The sequence below is a fragment of the Macrobrachium nipponense genome, chromosome 49, assembly GCF_015104395.2.
Source record: "Macrobrachium nipponense isolate FS-2020 chromosome 49, ASM1510439v2, whole genome shotgun sequence".
NCBI classification, from domain to species: domain Eukaryota; kingdom Metazoa; phylum Arthropoda; class Malacostraca; order Decapoda; family Palaemonidae; genus Macrobrachium; species Macrobrachium nipponense.
This window is the reverse complement of record NC_087224.1, coordinates 5,384,626-5,410,309: the sequence shown is the minus strand read 5'-3', so window position 1 is coordinate 5,410,309 and position 25,684 is coordinate 5,384,626. Positions and strand designations below refer to the sequence as shown.

The 25,684-nt window shown below is 36.9% G+C and overlaps 1 protein-coding gene across 1 annotated transcript in view; it reads right to left on the bottom strand.

Annotated features, from left to right (window-relative positions):
- Window positions 1-550: 550 nt before the first annotated feature.
- The window catches only part of LOC135205190 (protein PFC0760c-like), a 62,852-nt gene continuing 37,718 nt past the window's right edge, over window positions 551-25,684 (bottom strand). The window contains exon 2 of the mRNA XM_064235554.1: window positions 551-1,507. Within this exon, the coding sequence (XP_064091624.1) occupies window positions 551-1,507 (957 nt within the window). The remainder of the gene's footprint in view (window positions 1,508-25,684) is intronic.

Here is a 25,684-nt window from a genome sequence, read left to right as displayed (position 1 = left end):
TCTGAGACCCAGTTCTTCATCACTTGTAAAAAAAAAAAAAAAAAGTTCTGCTTCGTTCGATGATCTCAGCTTTGAGTCTATTTTTTCCTCTTCCTTCAGCTCTAGTTCTCCTCGGATGAGACTTGCTATTATCCTTTCCTCCTCGCATTTCTTCTCCAGAAACTAATTTCCTCCATAAGATCGTTATTTAATTTCTCCATCCTCTTTCCTTCGTATACAGCCCGTTTTAGGTCATCTTCCAAGTGCTGGTGTTCAGCCATGACTTCTTCATTTTGATGATGCAACTTTGCAATTTCACTCTTCATAACTGCTTCGTGGTCAGCATTCTTTCTTAGCAAGAGGTCCTTTTCTGCCATTTGATTCTTGAGCCAAGCAATCCCCTCCTTCGCCTCCTTCCACAGACGTTCCATTTCATCTGCAGCAACCCGACTCTCTTCCAGTTCTTCTGTCAATCTCTCCAGTTCTAAGGTCTCTTCCAGCCTAGATTCTTCGGCCTTTTCGCTTTCCAGATGGTCTTCCAGTTCCTGAAGATGGTTTCCCATGACTGTTGTCATTCCAGCACAGCAGGAAAGGCCAAGCCTGCCAACAAGGCCAAAACGGGAATGGCAAAGGCAAAGGCTGGCGTCATCAAGCTGTTCGGGTTTTCAACAGTTTCTGGACCATCTTCAGTACCTGTCAGTTCATCCAGTTCTGAGCTCTCCTCTGGCCGAGATACTTCGGTCATTTCGCTTTCCAGTTCATCTTCAGTATCTTCACATTTTATCATTTCTTCCGGTTCTTCCTGTTCTAAAAGATCTTCCAGTCTAGACGATTCGCACTTATCCATTTTCAGGTCATTGTCACTATATTCCAGGTCTCCAGGTTCTAGACGATTTTCTAGTCTAGACACTTCATCTATATCTATTTCCAGGTCGTCCTCACTGTCTTCTAATTCCAGGTAGTCATCGCTGTCTTCTTGTTCCAGGTCATCCTCGCTGTTGTCTTCTTCCAGGTCGTCCTCACTGTCTTCTAATTCCAGGTAGTCATCGCTGTCTTCTTGTTCCAGGTCATCCTCACTGTTCTCACTGTTGTCTTCTTCCAGGTCGTCCTCGCTGTCTTCTTGTTCCACTTCATCCTCGCTGTCGTCGTCTTCCAGGTCGTCCATCAGTAGATTGTAGTCCGGTTTAAAGTCATCAGTTTCCAGATCTTCATCCAAATCATGAACTTTGCGTCCATAATTTCCGAATTTCCAGCAAACAGCAAAAGCCAAGCCTGCCAACAAGGCCAATCCGAAGATGGCAAAGGCAAAGGCTGGCGTCATCAAGCTGTTAGGTTCTGCAACAATTTTCGGTTCAAAAGAGTCAACGATTTCCGGTTCAAAAGAGTCAACAGCAGCACCAAGAGTATCATGTACTCGTAAACTGCCGTCGACTCCTTGATAACAGAGGAAATCAAACAAATCATTAATAGTCCAAGCGGTCAAGTCGCCTGCCACAACTCCCAATACCACAAGTAAACTGCTGTATAGCTGAAACATAGTGATTAATGTCAACCTTGACATCTGCTTCCTCTATGCCTTGATTTTAAAACTGCCACGGCACAGGATTCGGGATCCGGAGGCTCCGAAGAGCGCCTCCGTTTCCTGTCTCTGCTACGAAGAATTTCGTGTGCGCCTTTTTCTTCATTTTTTGTTGAGAAGTCTCTGGCTGCTCTGGAGACGCCGCTGTGAGTTTTTCTGAAGGATCTTAAGAAGGATCCAGGTCTTGTCGTCGATGGAATCCCTCGGATTCGTAAGTTTACTTTCCCAAGTCCAGAATTTTAACCAACCTACCCATACGCTAATTCCCCTCCCTCTTTGTTTCTCTTTTTTTGTCAATTTGAATTTTTTTAAAAGTTAATTCACGCCAAATTTCACCTTTCATTAAGATTTCTCGATTATTTACCATAGTGATGATGATGATGATGAACATGATTATTATTATTATTATTATTATTATTATTATTATTATTATTATTATTATTATTATTATTATTATTAACATTATTATTATTATTATTATTATTATTATTATTATTATTATTATTATTATTATTATTATTATTATTATTATTCAGAAGATGAACCCACCCTATTCATGTAGAATAATCCCACGGGGGCCACTGACTTGAAATTCAAGCTTCCAAAGAATACTATGATGTTCATTTTTTTAAATTATAAAAAATACATAAATGCAAGTTTATAGTTATTTCACAGTATTTACATTGCATATTTAAGTAGTAAATATATGTTACGGAACACTAGGCTTTGAATAATTTTTTCTTGAACGCCGTAATAACTGTACTATTACTTAAAAATTTGTACCGGCAACAGGGATCTGTTTCCTCTTTTGTGTCATGTTTTTTTTTACTGACCCAAACAGCATGTAAATAGTACCCTACAATTAATACAGTGGCGCTATTATAATCCTTTTTCGTCCTATAATTGAAACAGAGCATTATTATTTTCAGAAAATTGTCACATACTTCAATTGTTTTTTTTGTTTTTACGTGACTACAAAAATAAAAAAATTATGCAATATGTATTCAACCTCCTCACAATGATTGCATTTATCACTGTTTCTGATATCTAACAATCTTAATCAAGGTTCCGTGTGCATATTCAAAGACAAATTAATCTTCCACTATACCAATGAAAGGTTTGGTTGCATTGCATGTCCACAATAATATAAGCATGTGAGTATTATGGTCTTTAATAGATATTAAAAGCTTTCCAACCTTGTACTAGGTTCATCTTCAGTCAAGTAAACCTAGTACGAGGTTCGAAAACTTTTAATATCCATTAAAGACCATATACGCACATGCTATATTATTGTGGACCTGCAACCATTATCATCATTTTCGACACGGAAATCTGTGCCCACTAATGAAAGGTTTGTTTATGCTTTCCCATACCCATTTCCGGTCCAAAAGTGGATAACGCTCTTGAGTTTTTGGTGATTTTCTGGCCTTATCAGTTTATAGCAATCTCTAGTATTTAAGTTAGGGAATTGTTCACGGCGAGAAACTTTCTTGATGACATAAATTTCTACTGAAATAAATGATATTAACTCCAATCTGTCACTGATTCCAATTGCCTTGCTAAGGGAATAGTGGCTTACATTGGTTTGGGCAGATGTCCTGTAAGAATGCCCTTATCAGTTTTCTCACGGATGTTCTCTATACCATTCGTCAGGTTGGCTACAAGACCTTTTGTCAGGCCAGTTCTTCCATCTTTTAGAAACAAGTCATTTCCCCCTCCCTGCACCATATATGATTAAACTTTTTCTATTATTTACCTTGATTTTTTTCACTGCCTCGGCTATCTTCTGTGCTCCTGCACCTGGGTAAAAATTAACTTTTCTCTTAATGCTACTTTTGGCCATAAAAGTTAACCCCTGATCTTTTACTAACGAGTCTCCAGTTAAGATAGTTTCCTCTTCTGTTTCAAGAGAGCACAGCAAATCTATTCGTTGCGTTGATTCCTATTTGGGGACATTCGTGTTTTCTGGCTGCTATCACTCTTCTGCCAACAGCTCTTTTGAATTCATTATTTTTATCCTTGTAAGCTTCTTTTAGAGAGAGAGAGAGAGAGAGAGAGAGAGAGGAGAGAGAGAGAGAGAGAGAGAGAGAGAGAGAGACTACTTAAGAAGTGTGGGTGGAAGATGAGAGAGAGAGTACCTCAGAAAGGTGATGGAGGAGATTATAGTTACTTCCACGAAGTGCTTTCTTAAAAAGAAAGTTCCTTTCTTTTAATTACAAAGTGAAGGAGATGCAAGGTGTCATGGTACTCGTGATGCTATCTACTGCATCCCTTGCAAACAGCATCCCCAGTTACTTTGTTCGTTGCAAAGTTGATAAATTACATTCACAGAGACAATGATGATTATAATTAGAACTCCAAACTCTCATTCATTACCACAGGGAGAGACAGAACTATCACGTCGTATGGCCGCATGAAAATTCAACACGAGATACATTGATTGAAAATTACAAAACTAACTATTGAGTAACTCACAAATGGAACATAAAATTCATGCCAAAGGCCAGGAGCTTGGGACCATATGAGGTCATTCGGTTCTGAAAGGGATTTTGAAAGAAACAAGGTTTGAAATGTAATAGGGGAGGAAAATTCATGGCTGCAATATGAAGCAACTGTAAGGAAAGGATGGACATTAGATAGAAAAAAAAGAGTATATGAACGGAGGTACAGTAAAAGGAATGGAAGGAAGGGGTTGTAGCTAGGGGCCACAGGGACGCCGTAAGAACCTTAGGTAAGCCCTCTTCAACTTTACTTTCTACAAAACAAATGCCAAGATCTTTGCGGAATCATTTATTAGCCAAATTAATGCATGGATGCTTATTATCGAAACTAACAATTAACCTGTACCATTTGTTAATTCTAGAGAGATGAACTTAAGGAGATCACAAAGTAAAGTACAGAGAAGTTCTTTGCAGCATCCCTTTGGCCCCCAGCTGCAACCGCTTTCATTCCTTTTACTGTACCTCCGCTCATATTCTCTCTCTTCCATCGTTACTTTCCACCCTCATCCTAACCAATGGTTTAATTCATAATGCAACTGCTTTGAGGTTTTTTCTCTCTTTTACGCCTTTAAAACATTTTTACTCTCAATTTCCATTTCAAAGCTGAATTACCTCATGAGCCCCAGAGGTTGGCCTTTGGCCTAAGTCTCATATTCCATTCCACAGAAATCTGTCATAAAACAATATTGTAAAGATTCTTAGGTAGTTTTTGTTTGATATGTATAGATATATATAGGCTAACATGAAATATTTATCGTGGGTCGTGGCCATTAGATATTTATTTATTGCATATACAGTGTCATATGATGGCGAATTCCGAAACTGTGATCGTTATAACAAAGAAAAATGCTTGTCAATGTTATGAATGTTAAAAGGACTGAAATTCACACTTGAATTAAGGCCATCCAACATCACCTGTCCCCCATCACCTTCAACCCCAACCTTGTTATAAATATCTTTCTATCCTCGCACCACCTCATGTTCGGGATTTCAATGTCTTACAGTTATTATGAGATTGTTCTGATGGATGTTTTTTGGAAGGTAAAATAATACTCGATGACAGTATTCACGCACCATTTATTTTCCAAATGTTTACAAATATTTCATTATAAAAAATAAAACCATGGCTATGTAAAAGACTAATGAACTCGAGATATCGAAAGTGGTGGGTTTCTTGAATAGTTTGGAGGGGGAACACCAACAAGGTAAGGTGTGTTGGACGTTAGCCGCTGAAGCCACGAATAAAGGCGGAGTGAGTGAGCTAGCGTGAGCCGGAGGGTGGGGTTGGGGTTGGGGGATTGGCGGTAAGGGGGTTGGTGGTTAGCTAAGACGTGATCAATCTGCCCAGTCTAAAGACTATCACCAAACAATTTGAGACACTAAATATTATGTTAATAGTATACGGTTTTGCAACACCTACATACTTTATACCCCACCATCATTATATAATGCTCCGATGCACACATTTTACTGCATTTCATTTCACATAATTTATTTTCACAAAGAGTTTCGGAAATAATATAATAAATATTCTATAATATAAGAAATACAGCAAATTGAAATACTTTCTATAAGTAGCCTAGATGGTAACTCAACTAAGTTTTGCCATAAATACAAATCCTGTAGTACTAGATTAGCATATCCAGTAATGTGTTCTTAGCATACATTAATTAATAAAATAATATCCTTGCAAAATTGATGCTTTGATAATTATACAACCCACGGCTACAAAACCTGGTGTAACGTCTTTGTGACCAAATTCGTATATTATTGGTAATACTGGTAATTATAATTCAGTCAAGCTAGGGCAAAAATAGATACAGCCTAGCACAAGTTGGTAGAGTTGCCATTTACGGTTTTGTGATCCTTGGCCACATCCAAATAACATATCAAACATCTACCGTTATTTAAATAGTCAATCCAGGCGATATAAGACGAAGGACAGAATGAGAGAGAGAGAGAGAGAGAGAGAGAGAGAGAGAGAGAGAGAGAGAGCTGCTTATAGGATAATTAAAAAGGATATTTTCGTCTGAATAATATTAATGTGAATAGTGAGTTCCAACAATATTTAAGGCATTCTTATATAGGAAATGTGATAACGATTAAAAACAATACGATGTGATAAGATTTCATAATAATTATTTGCCAAAAAATAGATGATAACATTTTTCTTAAAGCAAAAGGTCTCAAGTATATCCGTCAGATTAATAACTAACAGCAATGGAAAAAAATAAAAAACTCTCTCTCTCTCTCTCTCTCTCTCACATATATATTTCATTCAATATTGCATTTCTTTGCGTGATTACCGTAATTTCCCTCCTCCTCTCTTTCGAACCAATCTAACTATGTACTGGTTGTTTGAACGTGGGCCACTTTCAGGGCAAGAAGGGCATGATCTCACTGAGCCAGGCCTGGCGGGGCGACATCGCTTTTGTAACTGGGTGTACATACAGTAAGCAGAACCAGGTCTTCAACCCAGTCTCGTCCAATTTCAGAAATGTACTTGCACAGGAAGCTTTTAATGGTCACAATGTGTCAAAATCGAGCGAAAGAGCAACGCAAACTTAAGTAGTTCCCGAACAGGCCCAAAATTTGTCACAACTCCAGCTTTCCACTTGAACTATTCATCAATTCTCGGTGGCGAGGGTAAACCCTTCTTGTAGGTAGATTAGATTTGCGAGGTGAATTACTAAACTTCAGTTTAAACAAAAATTTACTTACCTCAAAACACGCCAGAATATCCAAAAAAAGAAATAACCACGTAATTACTGCAAAGAACAAGCGAATCGTAAGCCATCGGATAACGAACTCAGAGCATTAACTGTATAGAGTTTGGAAGTAAACATTTCCAAGGATTACATAAGTGAAAAACAAGAGGTCAAATGGCGCTAATATCATACACAATAATAGGTGTGTAATTATAATACTTATTATATATATATTATATATATATATATCCTTCAGGAAACCGCTGACTACCACATCAGAAGAACATTTATTAGAGAAGTTTCGCACATACAATGTGCAACTTCAGTCTGTTGAGATATACAAAAAGGATTAAAAGTTAATGACAAGTAAAATGAAGTAAAAAAAATATAAATAAAAAGCAAATACCAAGGCACAACCAACCATTAGCTGAGAAGGAAGGAGGTAGAATGACTAGACTTGGGCAAGAAGTTGAAAAGTTGACTATGCCAGATAAAGCGGAGAAGATGAAACTCCACTATTCAATAAGGGAACAAGACGTTTAATTTATAATGACTCTAGAGTGGTTAGGTAATCAGAGTCTTTAACAAAGCCTAAAATAGAGAAGTGTTGTTTCTTCACCTCTATCTTACAATTGATATCTAATGGTTGGTTGTGCCTTGGTATTTGTTTTTTATTCATTTTTTACTTCATTTTACTTGTCATTAACTATTAAACCTTTTTGTAAATTCTAAGTTAATTTTAGTCTTGCATTACTTTTTACTTGTTAAATTAAGAATCCTGACTTTATTTAATGTTAATACGTATATGTTTTTTATCGAAACAGACTGAAGATGAACATTGTATGAGCGAAACGTCTCTATTAAATGTTTTTCTGATGTGGTTGTCAGCGGTTTCTGAATGATTGTATGTGATATACCTGCATAGCCTATGTATATATATATATATATATATATATATATATATATATATATATATATATAATGACAAGTCAAATGAAGTAAAAAAAATATAAATAAAAAACAAATACCAAGGCACAACCAACCATTAGCTGAGAAGGAAGGAGTAGAATGACTACACTTGGGCAAGAAGTCGAAAAGTTTGACTATGCCAGATAAAGCGGAGAAGATGAAACCCCACACTATTCAATGAGGGAACAAGACGTTTAATATATAATGACTCTAGATTGTTAGGTAACAGAGTCTTTAACAAAGCCTAAAATAGAGAAGTGTTGTTTCTTCACCTCTATCTTACAATTGATAGCTAATGGTTGGTTGTGCCTTGGTATTTGTTTTTTATTCATATTTTTTACTTCATTTTACTTGTCATTAACTTTTAAACCTTTTTTGTAAATTTTGAAGTTAATTTTAGTCTTGCATTACTTTTTACTTGTTAAATTACGAATCCTGCTTTTAATTTTTAATGTAATATGTATATGTTTTTTATCGAAACAGACGGAAGATGCATATTGTATTTGCGAAACGTCTCTAATAAATGTTCTTCTGATGTGGTTCTCAGCGGTTTCCTGAATGATTGTATGTGATATATACCTGCATAGCCTATATATATATGTAATTGATTAAATATAAAATAAATAAAAATAATGGAATGTTATTCATATATATAAAAGACTAAAACTAAAGAGGTCAACCAGATTGCTTGCAGGAATGTGATCATACCAGAGACGATAAAGATGACAGATACATACAAGTAGGCTAAGTGACATGCCGTCACCTGTAGTTATTCATTTGTTTTGAAAACATTAGTCCAAGCTTCCTGCTTGAGACAAACACCGTGACCTATAGCTCAAGCGGCCTACGTGATTAGTAACTATGTCATCTGATTGTATGTTCGTATGTTCGAGCTACTGTCTGCTTCCTTTATGATTTGTAACCAAGATGGTAGTCAGAATAGAGTTAGCCATAGAGTAGCCATCATCATTGGCAGACCTGTACCTCTTTACCTAAGCTTTATCATGTAGGAGAAGAATAGGATTAGCCATCATCATTGGCAGAAGCGATCAAGCTATCGTCATTAGAAGAACCTGTACAATCCTACTTGATCTTCACCATGTAATCTCAGAGATATAAGTATTTTTTGTACTTCGTGGTTTTCTACTAGAACCTCACATCATTGCCGAATCATCATGAGTTTAACACATCGTCGTCATAACCAAAGAAGATAATACCGACTTCGTAAGTGATCTACAAACCCCAATGCCAACCGACTTTAGCGTAAGATTATCGCAAGTCTAACATTACCTCGGGTAGGGCACCTTATTATACGAAGGCAGCAGCCCTAATATTGGTGGCAGATTACCAGAAGAAAGCTCTAACAACGGACGTCTTCCGAATAAAAACCGAAAAACCAGAATAATGAATAATGTATATCAGAAGTCAACGACGACGAAAGCAAGAGATTCTTCAAGCAACTTAGTATCATCGTTTAGTGAGCGACTTCAGAAAACAACAAGAACTCTACAACGTCTTCCAAAGAAAAACCAAACCAGAATAATGAATTAAAAAGTATCATCAGAAGTCAACGACGACGAAAGCAAGAGATCTTCAAGCAACTTAGTATCATCGTTTAGTGAGCAATTTCAGTAGTGAATAACTTCAAGAAACAAACCCGACGTGTCTTTTTCCTACGGCAACGCAAGCTTCGTCTCTCATTAGAATCATTCAAGAAAACATCGTTTATTGAGCGTTTTCCGGCACTTCAAGAAACAAACCGAACGCATCTGCAGCAATCGGATCTTCAAGGGCTCGAATCATCCAAACAATGCGCACAGGGGGGAAACTGAAGCCAAATCAGGTCATCCGCTAAATAGAGGAGGAGGGCCAAGGGCACATCGTTATCGGAACACCGCGACTTCCCACATCAAGCTATAGACAACCTTTTTTTTCATTTGGAGTTATTTGAGTGTTTCCTTTGCAGGTCGAGTTTCGTTATTCCTGTGGCTGAAGTTACGAGACATTCTTAATCTTACTTTTTTACAGAAATTATCTACATCATTGGGATGTCGCTACTGCGAGTTTCTATCTTTAAGTTTCTGTTTCCAGAAGTTCTACTGAAATATCAAAATCACATACTGTGTTAATTTTATCATTTTGGGTGATTATTAATCCTTTACGTAACAAATCATATTAAAACAGTGAATATGCGTTTACGCAGTTGGACGTCTGTATTTATACAGATGCATGGATAGGGTCGTTAGGCACAGTAGTGATAAGAAAACACACAAAAACAAGTGGAACACCCATACAAATCTAGATAAATTTAGGTAGTCAACACTATTTCGGGTCATGACAATACATGCTCCTTTGCAAAGTCCCGATCGCAGTTTTTAGCCTTGAGTTTTTTGTTGCAGTTATATAAAATATCGAATCTCAATGACTCAACTTAACTTTAAAAATACGGCTGGATTGCAAGGAATACCATGGCTGTAAAAAACTTTCATTAGGCTAAATGCGCTGACCCGGATCCCCTCACTATTTCAAATTTTAGCAAAGAATGAAGTAAACAACAGCAAGTACAAACAGTTAATATTGAATGCAGTAGAGATAACTTGTCTTAATAGTAATCGCTCAGATCCTAATAGTTCGTCATTCATACGTTCGTTGCTTTATACATAACAACAACACAGAATGCTAAAAACACACAATACGTTGCCGATGGTAAACAGTAGCCCTAAATATCAGAATCAAACAAAGCAAAACTCGGTTACTGTGTCATCTAGTCAGACGTCAGGGGTCATTAAATCTGCCGAGTGTAGCAAGCAAAGCACATTCCACAGGCGACTTGCAGCGGAGAGGAAAAACGATGTGGATCATTTATACCATAGCTTTTTTTTGTTCATGCCAATACCTTTTTGAATTAAAAAGGAATTTCCCCCTCCCCTATGAATCACACGACCGTATCAAGTAACCAGAGTCATGTTCTCGTTTTTCTTAATACATAAATTATTATAAGTAGTGGTTGATTTAAGCCCACTGTACGCGCCGTAAAAATGAGAATATCTTGTTTTATTCCTTTAGTACACGCAATATCCTGTATTTACGGACTCACCGTCGTTTGTTCGAACTTCCCTATGAGAAGTCCGGATAAGCAAGCACTTACAGATACCTCTATAGTTATAAAAAACATTGATCTGTATCTAGTGTAATTGTAAATATCCATCTAGGGGTATACAAAATATTATCTTACCTCCTGCAAATAAGGCGTGTTTATCAAAGGAAAATTCTATAAACCTTCAAACATATTAAAATCCGTTTGAACAAAAAGACAGTTAATCAAATAATAACTTATTTAGAAGAACAAATCATTTGTCTCATAATCGTGATATTGTTCAACGACCCAACAGAATTCTCTCACAACCGCAGTCGCAGTTTGCACGCAAAATCTCGAGAAGCTGCACCCTCGAATGTCTTAGTGCGTGAAAAAAGACCTTGCTGGGATCTGAAATTTTAAATCCTTCCCGACACTCTGAAATATAACGATTTCTGCGAACAAAGCCCTAAAGACAGTTGACTCGCAGGAACAAGTTAATCTAGTAATCCACAAAACCTATACATATAAATATCGCATTTTTTTTTATTGTTGCTAATTTTTAATCACGCCAAACCAGTCGTAGATAATCTCTCTTACTCTATCTAAAGTAATATCTGTAAAGTCATTCAAGCAGAGGTGATTCAGCAGAAATTTTTTTTGTATCTTTTATCTGAATACCAGGAAGATTTCTCCACTAGCGAGTGATCTCTGGGGAAAACAAACGGATGTAATTTAACACAAAATACGTCTAAGACAAACATAAAGCTATATACTACCTCGTATAGACTCTCAATGAAATTTCAAATATAGATAAATGACGAAGTTGAAAAATGTTAGTAATAGAGTCATTAGGAAGAAATCAATAAGCCCATATAATTTTTTCCCTCAAACGTCAGGCCATAAAAGATCGGACTTGGCGTATCTGCGTAGATTTCTGTCGCTTAAACAAGGAAACACTCCCGATAGTTTTCAGTGCCATGTACCGACGACATCTTATCTCTGTTAGGTTTAGAATAAATTTTTCACCAGCTTGGACTTACTTAAAGGCTTTTACCAAGATACCATTACCTAAGTGATTGTACCTCATACACCGTTTTTCAGCACACTCAGGGGACATTATCAATTTTTACGTATGCCTCCGGCTTACATTGCGCCCCAATTACAATATAGTGTTTGGAGACTTTTAGGGGATACCCTACATGCTTATATGGTTGGTCTTATAATCTTTTCTAAATACCTTAGAAGTACATTCACATAAACTAGAGCTAGTGTTACAGAGACAAAGACAATAATCTCATAGTAAATATCTAATTGTAAGTTTTTAAAAAAAACCGAACATGTTTTATCTAGGTTTTATGTGTCTAGTCAAGCCTTAAAGTAGTCCATGGTAAGTGTCGGCTATTCATAACTTCCGGTACCTATTAACTTTTGCGCTGTAGTGGGTATTACAATCGTATGTAAATATGTAACTCTTCAATCATAGCATGCTTCTCTAACAGATCTTACGAAGAAGGGCGTAGATTTATTATGGTCTAAAAACAAAGCATCAACAGGCGTTCGATATCTTAAAAGCGGAATAATGCAGCTCACCTAACTTAAAAAATCCCTGATTTTAAATAAGGAATTTTCTTTTTTTTATATAGCAACAGATGCCTCAGACCAAGGGGTATGAGTGGTACTACTTCAGCAATTGATGATATAAAGTCCTTTCCTATAGCTTTTTATTCATGTAAACTAAAACCCTCTGAAAGTAAATATGCAGTAATAGGCAAGGAAGGGCTAGGTATCGTTAACTCACTAGTACATTTTAAGTTCATAATATCCTGTTAAAAATCCTTACTGACCATAAGTCACTTACCGAGTTTTTTCAAAGGCTTTAACGTCACAAAGGAACTAGTGACATATGATCATTCAGGTTTTGGAGCCAAGATACTATATCTACCTGGGAAGCAAATATCATAGCTGACGCATTATCCGCAATCCCGCACCATACTGCAAAGAACCATTAATTGACTAAAAGATATAGAAACATCCGTGCCTATTGTTAAAACCGTATCTAAACAGAAAATTCCTTAACCCAAGGATCGCGAGCATTGAATATCTGGGTTGGAGCACCGAACTGTTACAAACTGAACAAAGCAAGAGTCAACAGCAATAAGCAAAACAATAAACACTTCGAACAGAAACAGGGTCAGCAGATAAGCAAACAATAAACACTTCGAACGGAAACAGGGTCAGCAGCAATAAGCAAAACAATAAACACTTCGAATGAAACCCGGAAACTAAAGCAAAAATATATTTAAAGTATGTGTATCAGAATTATGTAATCAAATGTATTATATGTAGGTCCGTGACGAGGAAAACCCGAAGAACACAGCAGGTGACTAACGACCAGGTAGTAGTAATAATATCTTTTCATACCAATCGTCCTAAACTGGTTGCATTCCGTCATCCAGGGTTCTCTATTATGTCACAGAAAGCCAAATCACTGTTTTACTGGCCTACAATGCTTACAGATATAAAAGCACATAAACTGACCGTAACACGTGTCATGAAAACAAGGATACACTAAGAACACCTGTCAGTTTAGGGGCCTATCCTGTGCCAACAATCAATCCTTGAAAGAATATACGTAGAATTATTAACAGAATTACGAGTCTGACAGAGGAAATAAACACTTCTTAGTGTTAATAGTTCCTTGACACGTTATATAGAATTAATAGCACTAAAAACAAACACCGCAATTGAGTGCGCTAGGAATATTTGGATGATGCTAAATCAGTAAACATGGAATTCAACATAATAATAATATTCTGACTCGGTGGTGTAAATCAATAATAATCTCCTTAACTCGTTGTGTGAATTCCTTTCCATTAAGAAAACCAATACTATATTTTATCACCCAGAGTCAATCGGTTTGGTTGGAATAACGGATAAATAAAAAAAGTGTCAATGTCTTACGATTACATTCGTGATATTGGATCCGAACTGGATTATAGCGGTTCTCGCGGTTTTAAATACCTTTATCATTCATATCTTGTATCTGTAGAAATGATACCGCAAGTAGCCTTATACGGTACGCCGCTAGAACACTTTTCCACATATTCAAGCCACCATTATTATCAAAATATATATAAAAAAATATATAAATAAATGAATATAAAAAATAAAATAAATATGGATACAAGTGGAGTCGATATAATACACTCCGTAAGAAGTCGGAAGGGTTACAATTATAACAAAAAAGGAGTCACGATAAAATCAATAAGCAAAAACATAACCATAGGTTAATTAAATATCCAAATATATATGCGTAAACGATTTGAACTCTAACTTAACGCTTTAGTAATGACAAATAAGCTAAAAGATCAAACACATATCAAAACCTAATGACATATTGTCTCTCCCGGTGATTTATATTCGTAGTCAATGAAAAAAAAAAATAAATAAATGAATAAATAAAATAAAGTAAAATAGATTTTAAAGTCAGGAAGTCTAGAAGTGAAAATGTATATCTATGCGAATAATCTTATACAGGGCAAATAGTATATATAAAATTTGTATGGAACCCTTTTTTCATTAGTTTAAATAAGGAATATCTAATTTAACATAATTACAATCATGCAGATTTCCAACATGACACTAATATTATATTGTTCAATTTTGGTACTGTTTTTTTTTTTTCAGACATTCTTCTCATGTGGTGGAGAATTTAAAAAAAAAAAAAAAATATCATTCCGAAAATACTAAAGTCGTATCTTTTACAGCAAGTAACGTAAATCTTAAAGCTGGTGACGACGTCATCAGTCCTAGAAGGTGCCTTTGCGCGTTTGCCGATTCCAGCATTGTTCCTTTTAACCTCAGAGGAAATGCTTAGCTCATGAACTTCACATGTGGTTCATAGGTCATGATGTCATACATAGCCATAATCTATTCTTATCCGCATTGCAATGCAACTTGGTTAAGGAATCGCAATCATTTTAAAATTAATAAACAAAATAAGCAAATAGAATTTTCTATAACAACAAAAAATGAATTATTTTTTCTGAACCTCATAGACAATTAGAGTCAATAATTCAACTTATGACATTGTAAACGGACATTTAGAAGTATCAGGTCATGTATATGAAAAAAAAAATTTACAATTTACTTGCAACATTAGCCTATTACAATTCAAGTAAATCACATTCATGGGAAAATGTCACATTTTCTTGGAAAACCCAAAGTTTATATAGAAATTAGTTACATAGTGGGTTCTTTCATAGCATCTCTTGCCCATAAATTAACCTCAGAGGATGCGCGCGAGAAAATTGAATATGAAACTTTTGTTAGGGGCACATAGGATCGGATTTTATCACAATTTAATTTTAGTAAGCATAGAGAAATACAGAATCATGATTAATATTCTCTTTGACTCTTATGTTGCCTGGAAATCTTACAAACAGCTCCGTTTCGCACTTCTTTGTCTAGTAACTTACTACCAGTAATATAGAATTTTTCTATGGGATTCGTATTGATGTCTGTTTATTTTTTATAATTATGGATATTTTTACAGTCATCATAGACCTGGATAGGTTCCTGTCATTGTTATGCCTGGATAAAAAAAGTTTTGTACGGCTGACTCTTTTGAATGCTTCCATAAATATCAGCGAATTCATGTGGGTTAAGTCTGGTTCTAAATGGCTTTCTCCCTCCCACCCGTATTAATGTTGTCTGAATTTACTTTGCCCTTGTGACAAGTATAATTTTCACTTGCAGGCTGATTAATGGAACCTGGTTACAGTATCCTGCAGTACGAGAGTTTCACATCGCAACTTCAAAAAATCGTTCGTCGCTGCGGACTATGGCAGTCAAGTAACAACCGCCTACAATGTGAAAGGAATAAGCACCATCATAAGTGAATAAGCATATCTCATGGACTCCTTTGACTGACACCCGTTATCCCGTCGTTAATCTCGTTTTAATGCAGAACGCTCCGGCGGCTGTCGGAAATCGACTACAAAAGGGAGGGCATACTTCCGACAATTACGACCAGAAGGATATTCAACTCTACGTTGCTGGTGAAGGACTCATGCTGGGGATGATTTTATTCATCGCGAACGTATTTGTGTGGCTTAGGATGCAGAGAACAAGTATGAGCGCAAAATAGAACGTTGGACCCCGCCCAGGCAATTTTGTTTTCCTCTTGTTTTAACCATTTGGAATTGGCCATTTCATTTGGCTATAGGTGGGTGGTTGTCTGGAACTGTGTAATGGACGAAAAGTTGTTCGAACGCTAGTTAAATGTGTAGTAGTATAACCTCGGTCATGTATCCTATATATAAAGTATCATGTATCCTATGTATATAATGATCATAAATACAGAGTTGAAATATATCTTTACGTGTACGCACTAGGAATCTATTTAAAGTGCACATATATTAATCATAATTATATGAATCCATATACAAATGTATAAATAAATCAGGTAGCCTATAATCAATCTGTTACCTTTTATCTTACTAATAACTGCAGATATATAACAGTTAGGATAAAAATCAACGAATCAATCAGCATAAACATTAATAATTTTTATCAGTTAAAATATGACTTTTATCATGTTAATTTTTATTCTATGCGATTATCAGAGTACATTAGTATTTTCTGTAGCATATATATCTTAAAGAGATGAAGAAAAAGAAAAACTGTATCAGTATATATCAAGTGATCACTATTACGTATTTACGAATATCATTATAAGCATATTGTGTCTTATATCTGATTACTTGAATCTGTATTTGTGTACACCATGATTTTTTTTTACTTATAAGTATTTTCTATATATCGATATATATATTCACATAGTGTCCTGTATCACACTCCTATAAGTCAAATGCAAGTCAAGCTTGAGCAATTTATTCAGTGGTTGGTTTTGGTAGCTGACCGAGCTTTTATGTAAGTGATTACATAACAAAAATATGGAATGTTATTCCATATATATAAAAGACTAAAACTAAAGAGGTCAACCCAGATTGCTTGCAGGAATGTGATCAGACCAGAGACGATAAAGATGACAGATACATACAGTAGGCTAAGTTGACATGGCCGTCACCTGTAGTTTATTCATTTTTTTTGTTTTGAAAACATTAGTCCAAGCTTCCTGCTTGAGACAAACACCGTGACCTATAGCTCAAGCGGCCTACGTGATTAGTAACTATGTCATCTGATTGTAGGTTCGTATGTTCGAGCTACTGTCTGCTTCCTTTATGATTTGTAACCAAGATGGTAGTCAGAATAGAGTTAGCCATCATCATTGGCAGACCTGTAAACCTCTTTTTTACCTAAGCTTATCATGTAGGAGAGAATAGGATTAGCCATCATCATTGGCAGAAGCGATCAAGCTATCGTCATTAGAAGACCTGTACAATCCTACTTGATCTTCACCATGTAATCTCAGAGAATATAAGTATTTTTGTACTTCGTGGTTTCTACTAGAACCTCCACTCATTGCCGAATCATCATGAGTTTAACACATGGTCGTCATAACCAAAGAAGATAATAACCAATATGGAGGAGTTATGAAGTTCCATTTAACAACGTCTGTGTGTGTGTGAGAGAGAGAGAGAGAGTAGAGAGAGAGAGAGAGAGAGGGTGTAATTGCTGTATGGATAGTTAATGACTGAATTGGTTGTTGGTAGGTTCTGGGCTGTCCTGCTGGTCCTGTTGATGTTAGAGTTCTGTGTTTTGAGTGTTTTTGAGTCAGTCTTAAGCGAGTCTTTAGTCAGAACTGGTGATGTTAAGTAGTGTCGGTAGAGTTCTTTGAAGGCATTGAAAGTCGGTTAAGTTTTTTGTGTGTATTTGATTGTTGTTTGCTTGTTGTTGAGTTCATGTTTTTTTTTGCTTTGGAGTGTTGTGCCTGTGTCTTTGTTGTTTATTCTTTTGGTGTTGTTCAGGGGTGTGAGTGGGGGTTTATTTTGTTGCCTTTTGTGTTTTTTTTTTGTTTTTTTTTTTGTGTTGTGTTGTTTGTGCAGTGGTCTTGGGTTGCGATTGTTCCTTTTCTGTTGTTGTGGTTGTTGAGTTTTTGTTGTTTGCTGTGTTGTTAGGTTGTGGTGTGTTTTTTCTTGGTTGTTGTTTTGCTGTGTTGTTTTGTGGTTGTGTCCTTGGTTGTTGTTGTGTTGTTGTTGAGTTGTGGTTGTGTTCTTTGGTGGTGTTGTGTTATTGTTGTCCTTGGTTGTTTTTGGGTTGTAGTCATCAGTGTTGTTGTGTTGGGGTTGTGGTTCTTGTTGTTGTGTTGTTGTTGTTGTTGTTTATGTCTCTGTGACCTCGACAGCGGACAGCACGGATAGCCCTGAGTAACTGGATTGATTGGTAAGTACCTGTGTTTTTGTTGTCTTTTCATTTGTTTTTGTATAGTGTTGGCGGGTACATGTGTTTTGTTTTTTGTTTTGGTTTGGTATAGGTGTAGGTCAATTGTCCTGCTGTATTTGTTGTGTAATGAAGAAAGTGTGATTGAGGGGGGTTTTTGGATTTTGGCAGCTGGACTGATTAGGTGACTCGTAAGTGATCTCAAACCCCACCCCCAAGACACTCCAATGAATATGGAAGTGCAATACCAACCGACTTAGCGTAAGATTATCGCAAGTCTAACATTACCTCGTAGGGCGCCTTATTATACGAGGCAGCAGCCCTAATATATATATATATATATATATATATATATATATATATATATAATATATATATATGTGTGTGTGTGTGTGTGTGTGTGTGTGTGTGTGTGTGTGTGTGTGTCAGATATATAAAGGACAGAGAGAGAGAGAGAGAGAGAGAGAGAGAGAGAGAGATGCTTCCATCACCACCAGAAGTGACGCTTTATCGTCTTCCAGACCATCCCACCCATAGATAAACCTCCAAGAGCCTTTTCCAGAGAGAGAGAGAGAGAGAGAGAGAGAGAGAGAGAGAGAGAAGAGAGACTAACTGGAATTTTGACTAAATATCTAGCAGTGGTCTACATAAACATAAATGGTAGACGTGATCGTGTGTCTGACACCGCCGTAGGTGCCAACAACACAGGCCACCACCGGGCCACGGCAGAGAGTTTCATGGACCGTGGCTGAGAATTTTATGCAGCATTATACTCTATACAGAAAACTCTTTTGTTTCTATGATTTATGAAGATCCTAAGGCAAATGTGATGAATTTGTAGACATGTATGATAAATGGAACAAACTGTGGGAAATGAATCATACTTCCAAACAAACATATCATTTAAATTAACATACAAAGTCCATCAACATACAAACAAACACCTCATCTACATTAACATACAAACAAACACCTCGGTCTCTATGTTCCAGTGCTGCGCAGACATCAAAATATAAATGCATGCAGATGCAAGCATTACAAAAACTTTTAATTTAAAAAAATCATGTACAGATATTAATACATACAAATGTGTAAATATTATGAAAACTTTTTATTAACATAAAATTTCTCTGGTTTGATTGAAAAAGTAATCATTTTAAGACTGAAATGGCTGAAAACATTGTCAACATAATCTGATGATTGGCAGCGTACATCAGCAAACAGGTTTACGTGTGTGCAGATGAGTGTGTACAGAACACTATAAAAAAAAAACGCGGAAGTCTTTGATTATAAAAGCGCCCTCCTCCACAGCCATAAAATGGATGATTCCAGCGGAAACTGTTTCCAATTGAGGCTCACTGGAATGGCTGGAACAGCCAATATCTGGACTCCAAATTGCACTTTTAGCATCACAGAGAAAAACTCGAACGGTTGGTGCCATTAGCAGTGTGGGGCCATTACAAGACTTCAGTTGAAGATGATGGTGGTTGAATTCAACTGGGGAGTGGCTGAGTGGCTGGGGGTGGGGGTTTGTTTTAGTAGATGGAAGGGAGGGGGTATGCTGGGGGAGGGGGAACAGATAAGGGGGGGGGGTGGGGGGGGTTTGTTTACTGATTGTAAGGGATAAGGGAGTGTCTAGGGGTATACAGAGAATTCCAATGGATAAGGTTGGGTGTCAAGTGATGGAGAAAGGTGGAATAAAGTGAGTTACAATGAAAGTCATAGGATAAACGGTGGTGTCAAGGGGTAGAGGAGGTGTCAAGGGATGGAGGTTGTGTCAAGAGATGAAGGTAATGGTGTCAAGTGACGGAGAAAGGTGGAATAAAGGGTGGTGTCGTTACACGAAGGGTGGTATCAGTGGTGTCAATGATGGAGGAGTGTCAAAGGGCGAATGTGGTGTCAAAGGGCGAAGGCGGTGTCAAAGGGCGAAGGCGGTGTCAAAGGGCGAAGGTGGTGTCAAAGGGCGAAGGTGGTGTCAAAGGGCGAAGGCGGTGTCAAAGGGCGAAGGTGGTGTCAAAGGGCGAAGGGGGGGTCAAAGGGCGAAGGTGGTGTCAAAGGGCGAAGGTGGTGTCAAAGGGCGAAGGCGGTGTCAAAGGGCGAAGGCGGTGTCAAAGGGCGAAGGTGTGTCAAAGTGGGCGAAGGGTGGTGTCAAAGGGCGAAGGTGGTGAAGGTGGTGTCAAAGGGCGAAGGTGTGTCAAAGGCGAAGTGGTGTCAAAGGGCGAAGGTGGTGTCAAAGGGCGAAGGTGGTGTCAAAGGGCGAAGGCGGTGTCAAAGGGCGAAGGTGGTGTCAAAGAATGAAACTAATTGACGAGGTATGAGATGCAATTCTTCCTTTCAACGACTAATTTTCAATTACCGCAACAAAAACATGGGACGAAAAATTCACGAAATATTCCCATGAGAGAGAGAGAGAGAGAGAGAGAGAGAGAGAGAGAGAGAGAGAGAGAGAGGCTCTTTGCTCGTACGTTTCCGGGAACACTCAAGCCTAATATTAGAAGCTGGTTGCCATGGCAACATCTACGATTACCAATTCTTCAACCGAGTCAGAGCACTGAAACCGGATGTGTGAATTCTACGAGAAATGTCTTTCTAGTTGACGTTAAATATGTTCGGAGTATAGAGGGACCTTAATAATAATAATAATAAAAAACACGAAACTTTAACCATTGCCCGGTGGTGGCCTATCCTACATCGTTGCCAGACGCACGATCAGAGCTAAATTTTTAACCTTGAATAAAACAAAAACTACTGAGTCTAGAGGGCTGCAATTTGGTACGTTCGATGACTGGAGAGTGGATAATCAGCATACCAATTTGCAGCCCTCTAGCCTCAGGAGCTTTTAAGATCTGAGGGCGGACAGAAAAAGTGCGGACGAACAGACAAATAACAATCTCAGTAGTGTTCTTTTTACAGAAAACTAAAGCTACATCATGTGAGAAGTCTACGTAATATGTCTGTCTGTTAATTTTAGTTATTTTCACTATTAACTTATCGTGTCTTTTAGCATTGAAAAGTATATATTGTATATAAAAAATAGAAACTAATAAAGTAATGATTCAATTATTCAATTCTGGCTCGTTTCTCTATGTCTGTTTTGAAATTGAACTCAATGTGAAATATCAATTGAATATTTCATTTAATCGGAATAGAATTTAAATTTGAATACTAACAAGGCAAGATCCGACCTCCATCTTACTCAGGGCGCGTTCTAAAATCTACGGTCAAATAGCGCGTTGTTTCACCACGAAAATTAAAATAAAGACGTTATATTTTACTAGAAATAATTGACATTCTAACAAATAAATCATAAATATCCTATTCTAAATTCGACGCGAAACACCTCTTCAGACCTTTGTAGGCTTTCCTCCCCCCGCCGCCAAACAAGAACAAGGACACCAACAACAACAACAACAACAAAATAGTTTGTAGGCTTACTCACCGCGTAAGCGAAAATATAATATCTGAAGTTCTGTTATCCAAAACTCAAGGAGAAAAGACGCGTTCTAAAATATGGAAGGTTATATAAGAAAAAAGGTGAATGGTTCATGCAACTATATTTCATTTGAAAAAGAGGATTATTTATTACGACACTAGTAAAGATACTCGTAATTTAAAGCATAGTAGTTGATATTACAACCAAGAGCCCGTGCGTCCACAAGACCAAAAATCTTACAGACAAGAAACCAGAAAAATGACAGACATTATTCCGTTCTTCAAATTAATAATATAGTTTTTCTAATTACCTCATATACAAGAGAAGAAGAAGAAGAAGAAGAAGGGGAAGGAGAAAATACTTGTCGTCTTCCAGGGTGAAATGATTAAACGTCACCTCTCTCAGAGAATGCCACCACCACTGGGTCCGAAGTCTTCCAGAAATTGCTATATATGGAATTCTGACGGCGATGAGAGGGAAAGATGTGTGGTGCTGTGTCTACCTAGAGACAGGGATAATGACCGTGCCATACGAAGGTTCAAGGTCCGATGGGTATGTATGTATGAATATTCATATGTATAGACATATATAAATATATAAATGAATTTTTTTTAGTTGAAAATAAGTTCGTTAGCCGACTCGTGGGCTCGAACTCACGGCTACAGTGACTCCTCACATCGTATGTGGTTTAAGGCGTCAATGTAGTCCTCAGTTCTCGTCCACCGTGGTTCGAGCCCACGGGACGACGACCCTTATGATCTGCTAAAAAAAAATTCCCCTTTGATTAACATATATGAAAATATGTTATTTCCGAGGCAGATCTAACTGAATATTAGAGGACATTTGTACCTTAATATATATATATATATATATCTATATATATATATATATATATATATCATATATATATATATATATAAAAAACTAGATTCCATTACTTCGAAACTAATTTTGGCTTGTTTTAACAATTCACAGAGCTAAAAATGGCGGCATATGAACACGACTCCTTCAGTCTCTCTCTCTCTCTCTCTCTCTCGCTATCCGCAGACGCCGCTGGAGATTTTTGAAATACCATCACACCCACCCCGACATTTTTATTTTATAACACTTTATATCACCGTCGGCCATATAATAAGGACTTCCTCCCCGTGATATTCAGACTTAGGGTTTTATCATCAGATCTTCCCTGACCGACGTTTTCTTATAATAGTAAAATATAGTTACTTTTAATTTTTATAATACAGTTACAACAATATAGTTTCAGTTTTCGTTTAAATATTATTTTTTTTCGCGAGCTTTCTTTTCCCATTGTTAGTATGGTGCGTTCGTTTTACTCAGAATGAATGATTAAATAAATAAATGGAAAAATCCAACAATAAAGCTGCTATGATTTTGTGCAATCGTTCATAGCCTGGTAATAAGAGAGAAGGAATATATATATATATATATCTATATATATATATATATATATATATATATATATATATATATATATATATTATATTTATAGATCTAACATATATTCTCGAAACCTCCCCGTTTGTACGTATATTTATAATATGTTAATATTTACAAACACTACTGTGGATTTATTTCATTTCTGTGAGTTATTTTTAAAAGGACTTGTATAAAAAGAATAACAATTATAATTGTCGAAAATTTGATTTATTGCGCAGAGAACGAACCCAAATAAACAAGTTTGTTTTAGATATATATTTGGTTTGGTTCCTTACACCAGTAATACAGTACAACAAGAAAAAAAAAAGTGAAACAATGCACTTACAGGGTGTCCGCAAAACATGACAAAAAAAAAAAAATGTAAAAAAAGCTATAAAATGGAGACAAAAAACCAAAAAACCAAAAGCAAATAGAGCACTTACAGAATGTCCACACAAAAAAAAAAAAAGAATGGAAAGTAATTTCAATCATTCCTGAAAACTGCGCAATATCTTCCGAGGTAAAAAAACACTGAGTACCTGCTGTTTTATTAACTCTTTGTGTGTGTGTGTGTGTGTGTGTGTGTGTGTGTTTAAACGACTCTGGTTTTCTTTCATTTTTACCCACAGTTTTTTCTCACAGAATAGGAAACTTTGAAAAGGATTGCATTATGGACTAGAACCATAAATGAGAGAGAGAGAGAGAGAGAGAGAGATAGAGAGAGAGAGAGAGAGAGAGAGAGAGAGAGAGACATAATATTATCGTCGGATGATGGTAAAATGATAATACTCTCTCTCTCTCTCTCTCTCCCTCTCTTTCCTTTTCTCTCTTTCCGCCCCCCCCTCTCTCTCCCTCTCTCTCTCTCTGCTCTTCAACCAATCAGGATTCAGTAAGGACAGCCATAATCCCTTGGAAGCCACTGGCATAACTTATTTCAGCTCCCCATTTTTATTAAACTGTCGTATTTTTGTGCTCTGGGAGTTTCGTTATCAAAATATCGCGTACATATTAAACTTCGTGTTGGATACATTATCATTTGGGGGTATTCTATTCATCTTACGTTATATTTTCATATTTATATATATATATATATATATATATATATATATATATATATATATATATATATATATTATATATTATATATATATTAGAAATGCGTAGAGAATTCTCTTGTCTTTATCGTCAAGCTGTGAACAAAAGATAAAAACAAATAATAATAATAATAATAATAATAATAATAATAATAATAATAATATAATAATCAAGATAATACAGTTTTGAAAGCTTCCTTCCTTGCAAGAAATAAGTAAAACTTCGGCGCAATCGAGTTTTCTGTCCGTTGATGGGGTATGTTGTTGGTACCTACAGCATTGCCAGAAGTACGATCATGGCTAACTTTAACCTTGAATACAATAAAAACTACTGAGGCTAGAGGGCTGCAATTTGGTACGTTTGATGAGGGGAGGGTGGATGGTCAACGTACCGATTTGCAGCCCTCTAGCCTCAGTAGTCTCTAAGATCTGAGGGCGGACAGAAAAAAGTGCGGATGGACAGACAAAGGCAGCGCAATAGGTTCCTGGAAAAATGTTGCTGACTCATGAGGTCAAACCAACTGACGAAGAAAGAAAGGGTCACCTATGGATAAAAAAGATGGCTATTCTCGAAGGTTTACGGTCCTTAAAGGAAGGAGATCCTACATCTGCTGAGTCAGGCATAATGAAGATGCCAGAAAGAAGCCGTGGGACTTCCTCCTGCTCCTCCTCCTCCTCCTCTCCTCCTCCTCCTCCTCCTCCTCCTCCTCCTTCGAGAGCAACGACAAAGGACTCTTGGCCGAGTCCTTCAGGGAAAAAGGGTCGGGTGTCGAGAGCTCGATTCATTATTTTTTCTGAAATTAATTTCCTTTTTTTTAATCAAAAAAGCGTTATTAATTAACACCCATTTCCGTGTTCGTAAATCGTAAAATAAAATAACGCACTGGCAACTTTGGACGTACACAATTACTTACTGAAGAATGTTATACTGTGTAGCGGAAACAGCTGTCATCTGAGTTATATATGTATGTATGAGTTATAATGTATAGGTAGCTGGGAAGATACTTAAACTGTCTACGAAATCATTGAAAGGAGAATACAATTCTCTCTCTCTCTCTCTCTCTCTCTCTCTCTCTCTCTCTCTTCTCTCTCTCTCTCTTTCTCTCTCTCTCTCTCTCTCTTCCTTCTCTCCTCTCTCTCCTCTCTCTCTCTTCTCTCTATATATATATATATATATATATATATATATATATATATATACATATATATAATATATATATATAATATTATTGCCTCTTTCTCAACATCACAACAATTTCCAAAGGTCAAAGGTCAGCCAGCCAGCTCCCCTGACCTTCCCTGACCCGATTTGCGACTGACCATATTTCCCCCTCCCTCCTCCTCCTCCCTCACCCCCCCTCCACACCCCCTCCTCCCTCAAAACCGTCTAATACTTAATTAGTCTCGGAAATGGGAGGAGGCCTCTTGGCCGGGGAGAGAGAGAGAGAGAGAGAGAGAGAGAGAGAGAGAGAGAGAGAGAGAGAGAGAGAGAGTCTTCATTCCATGAAGTCTTGTTTCTATTTGGTTGTTTAGTTAGATAAATGGATTGGTAAACAAAAGG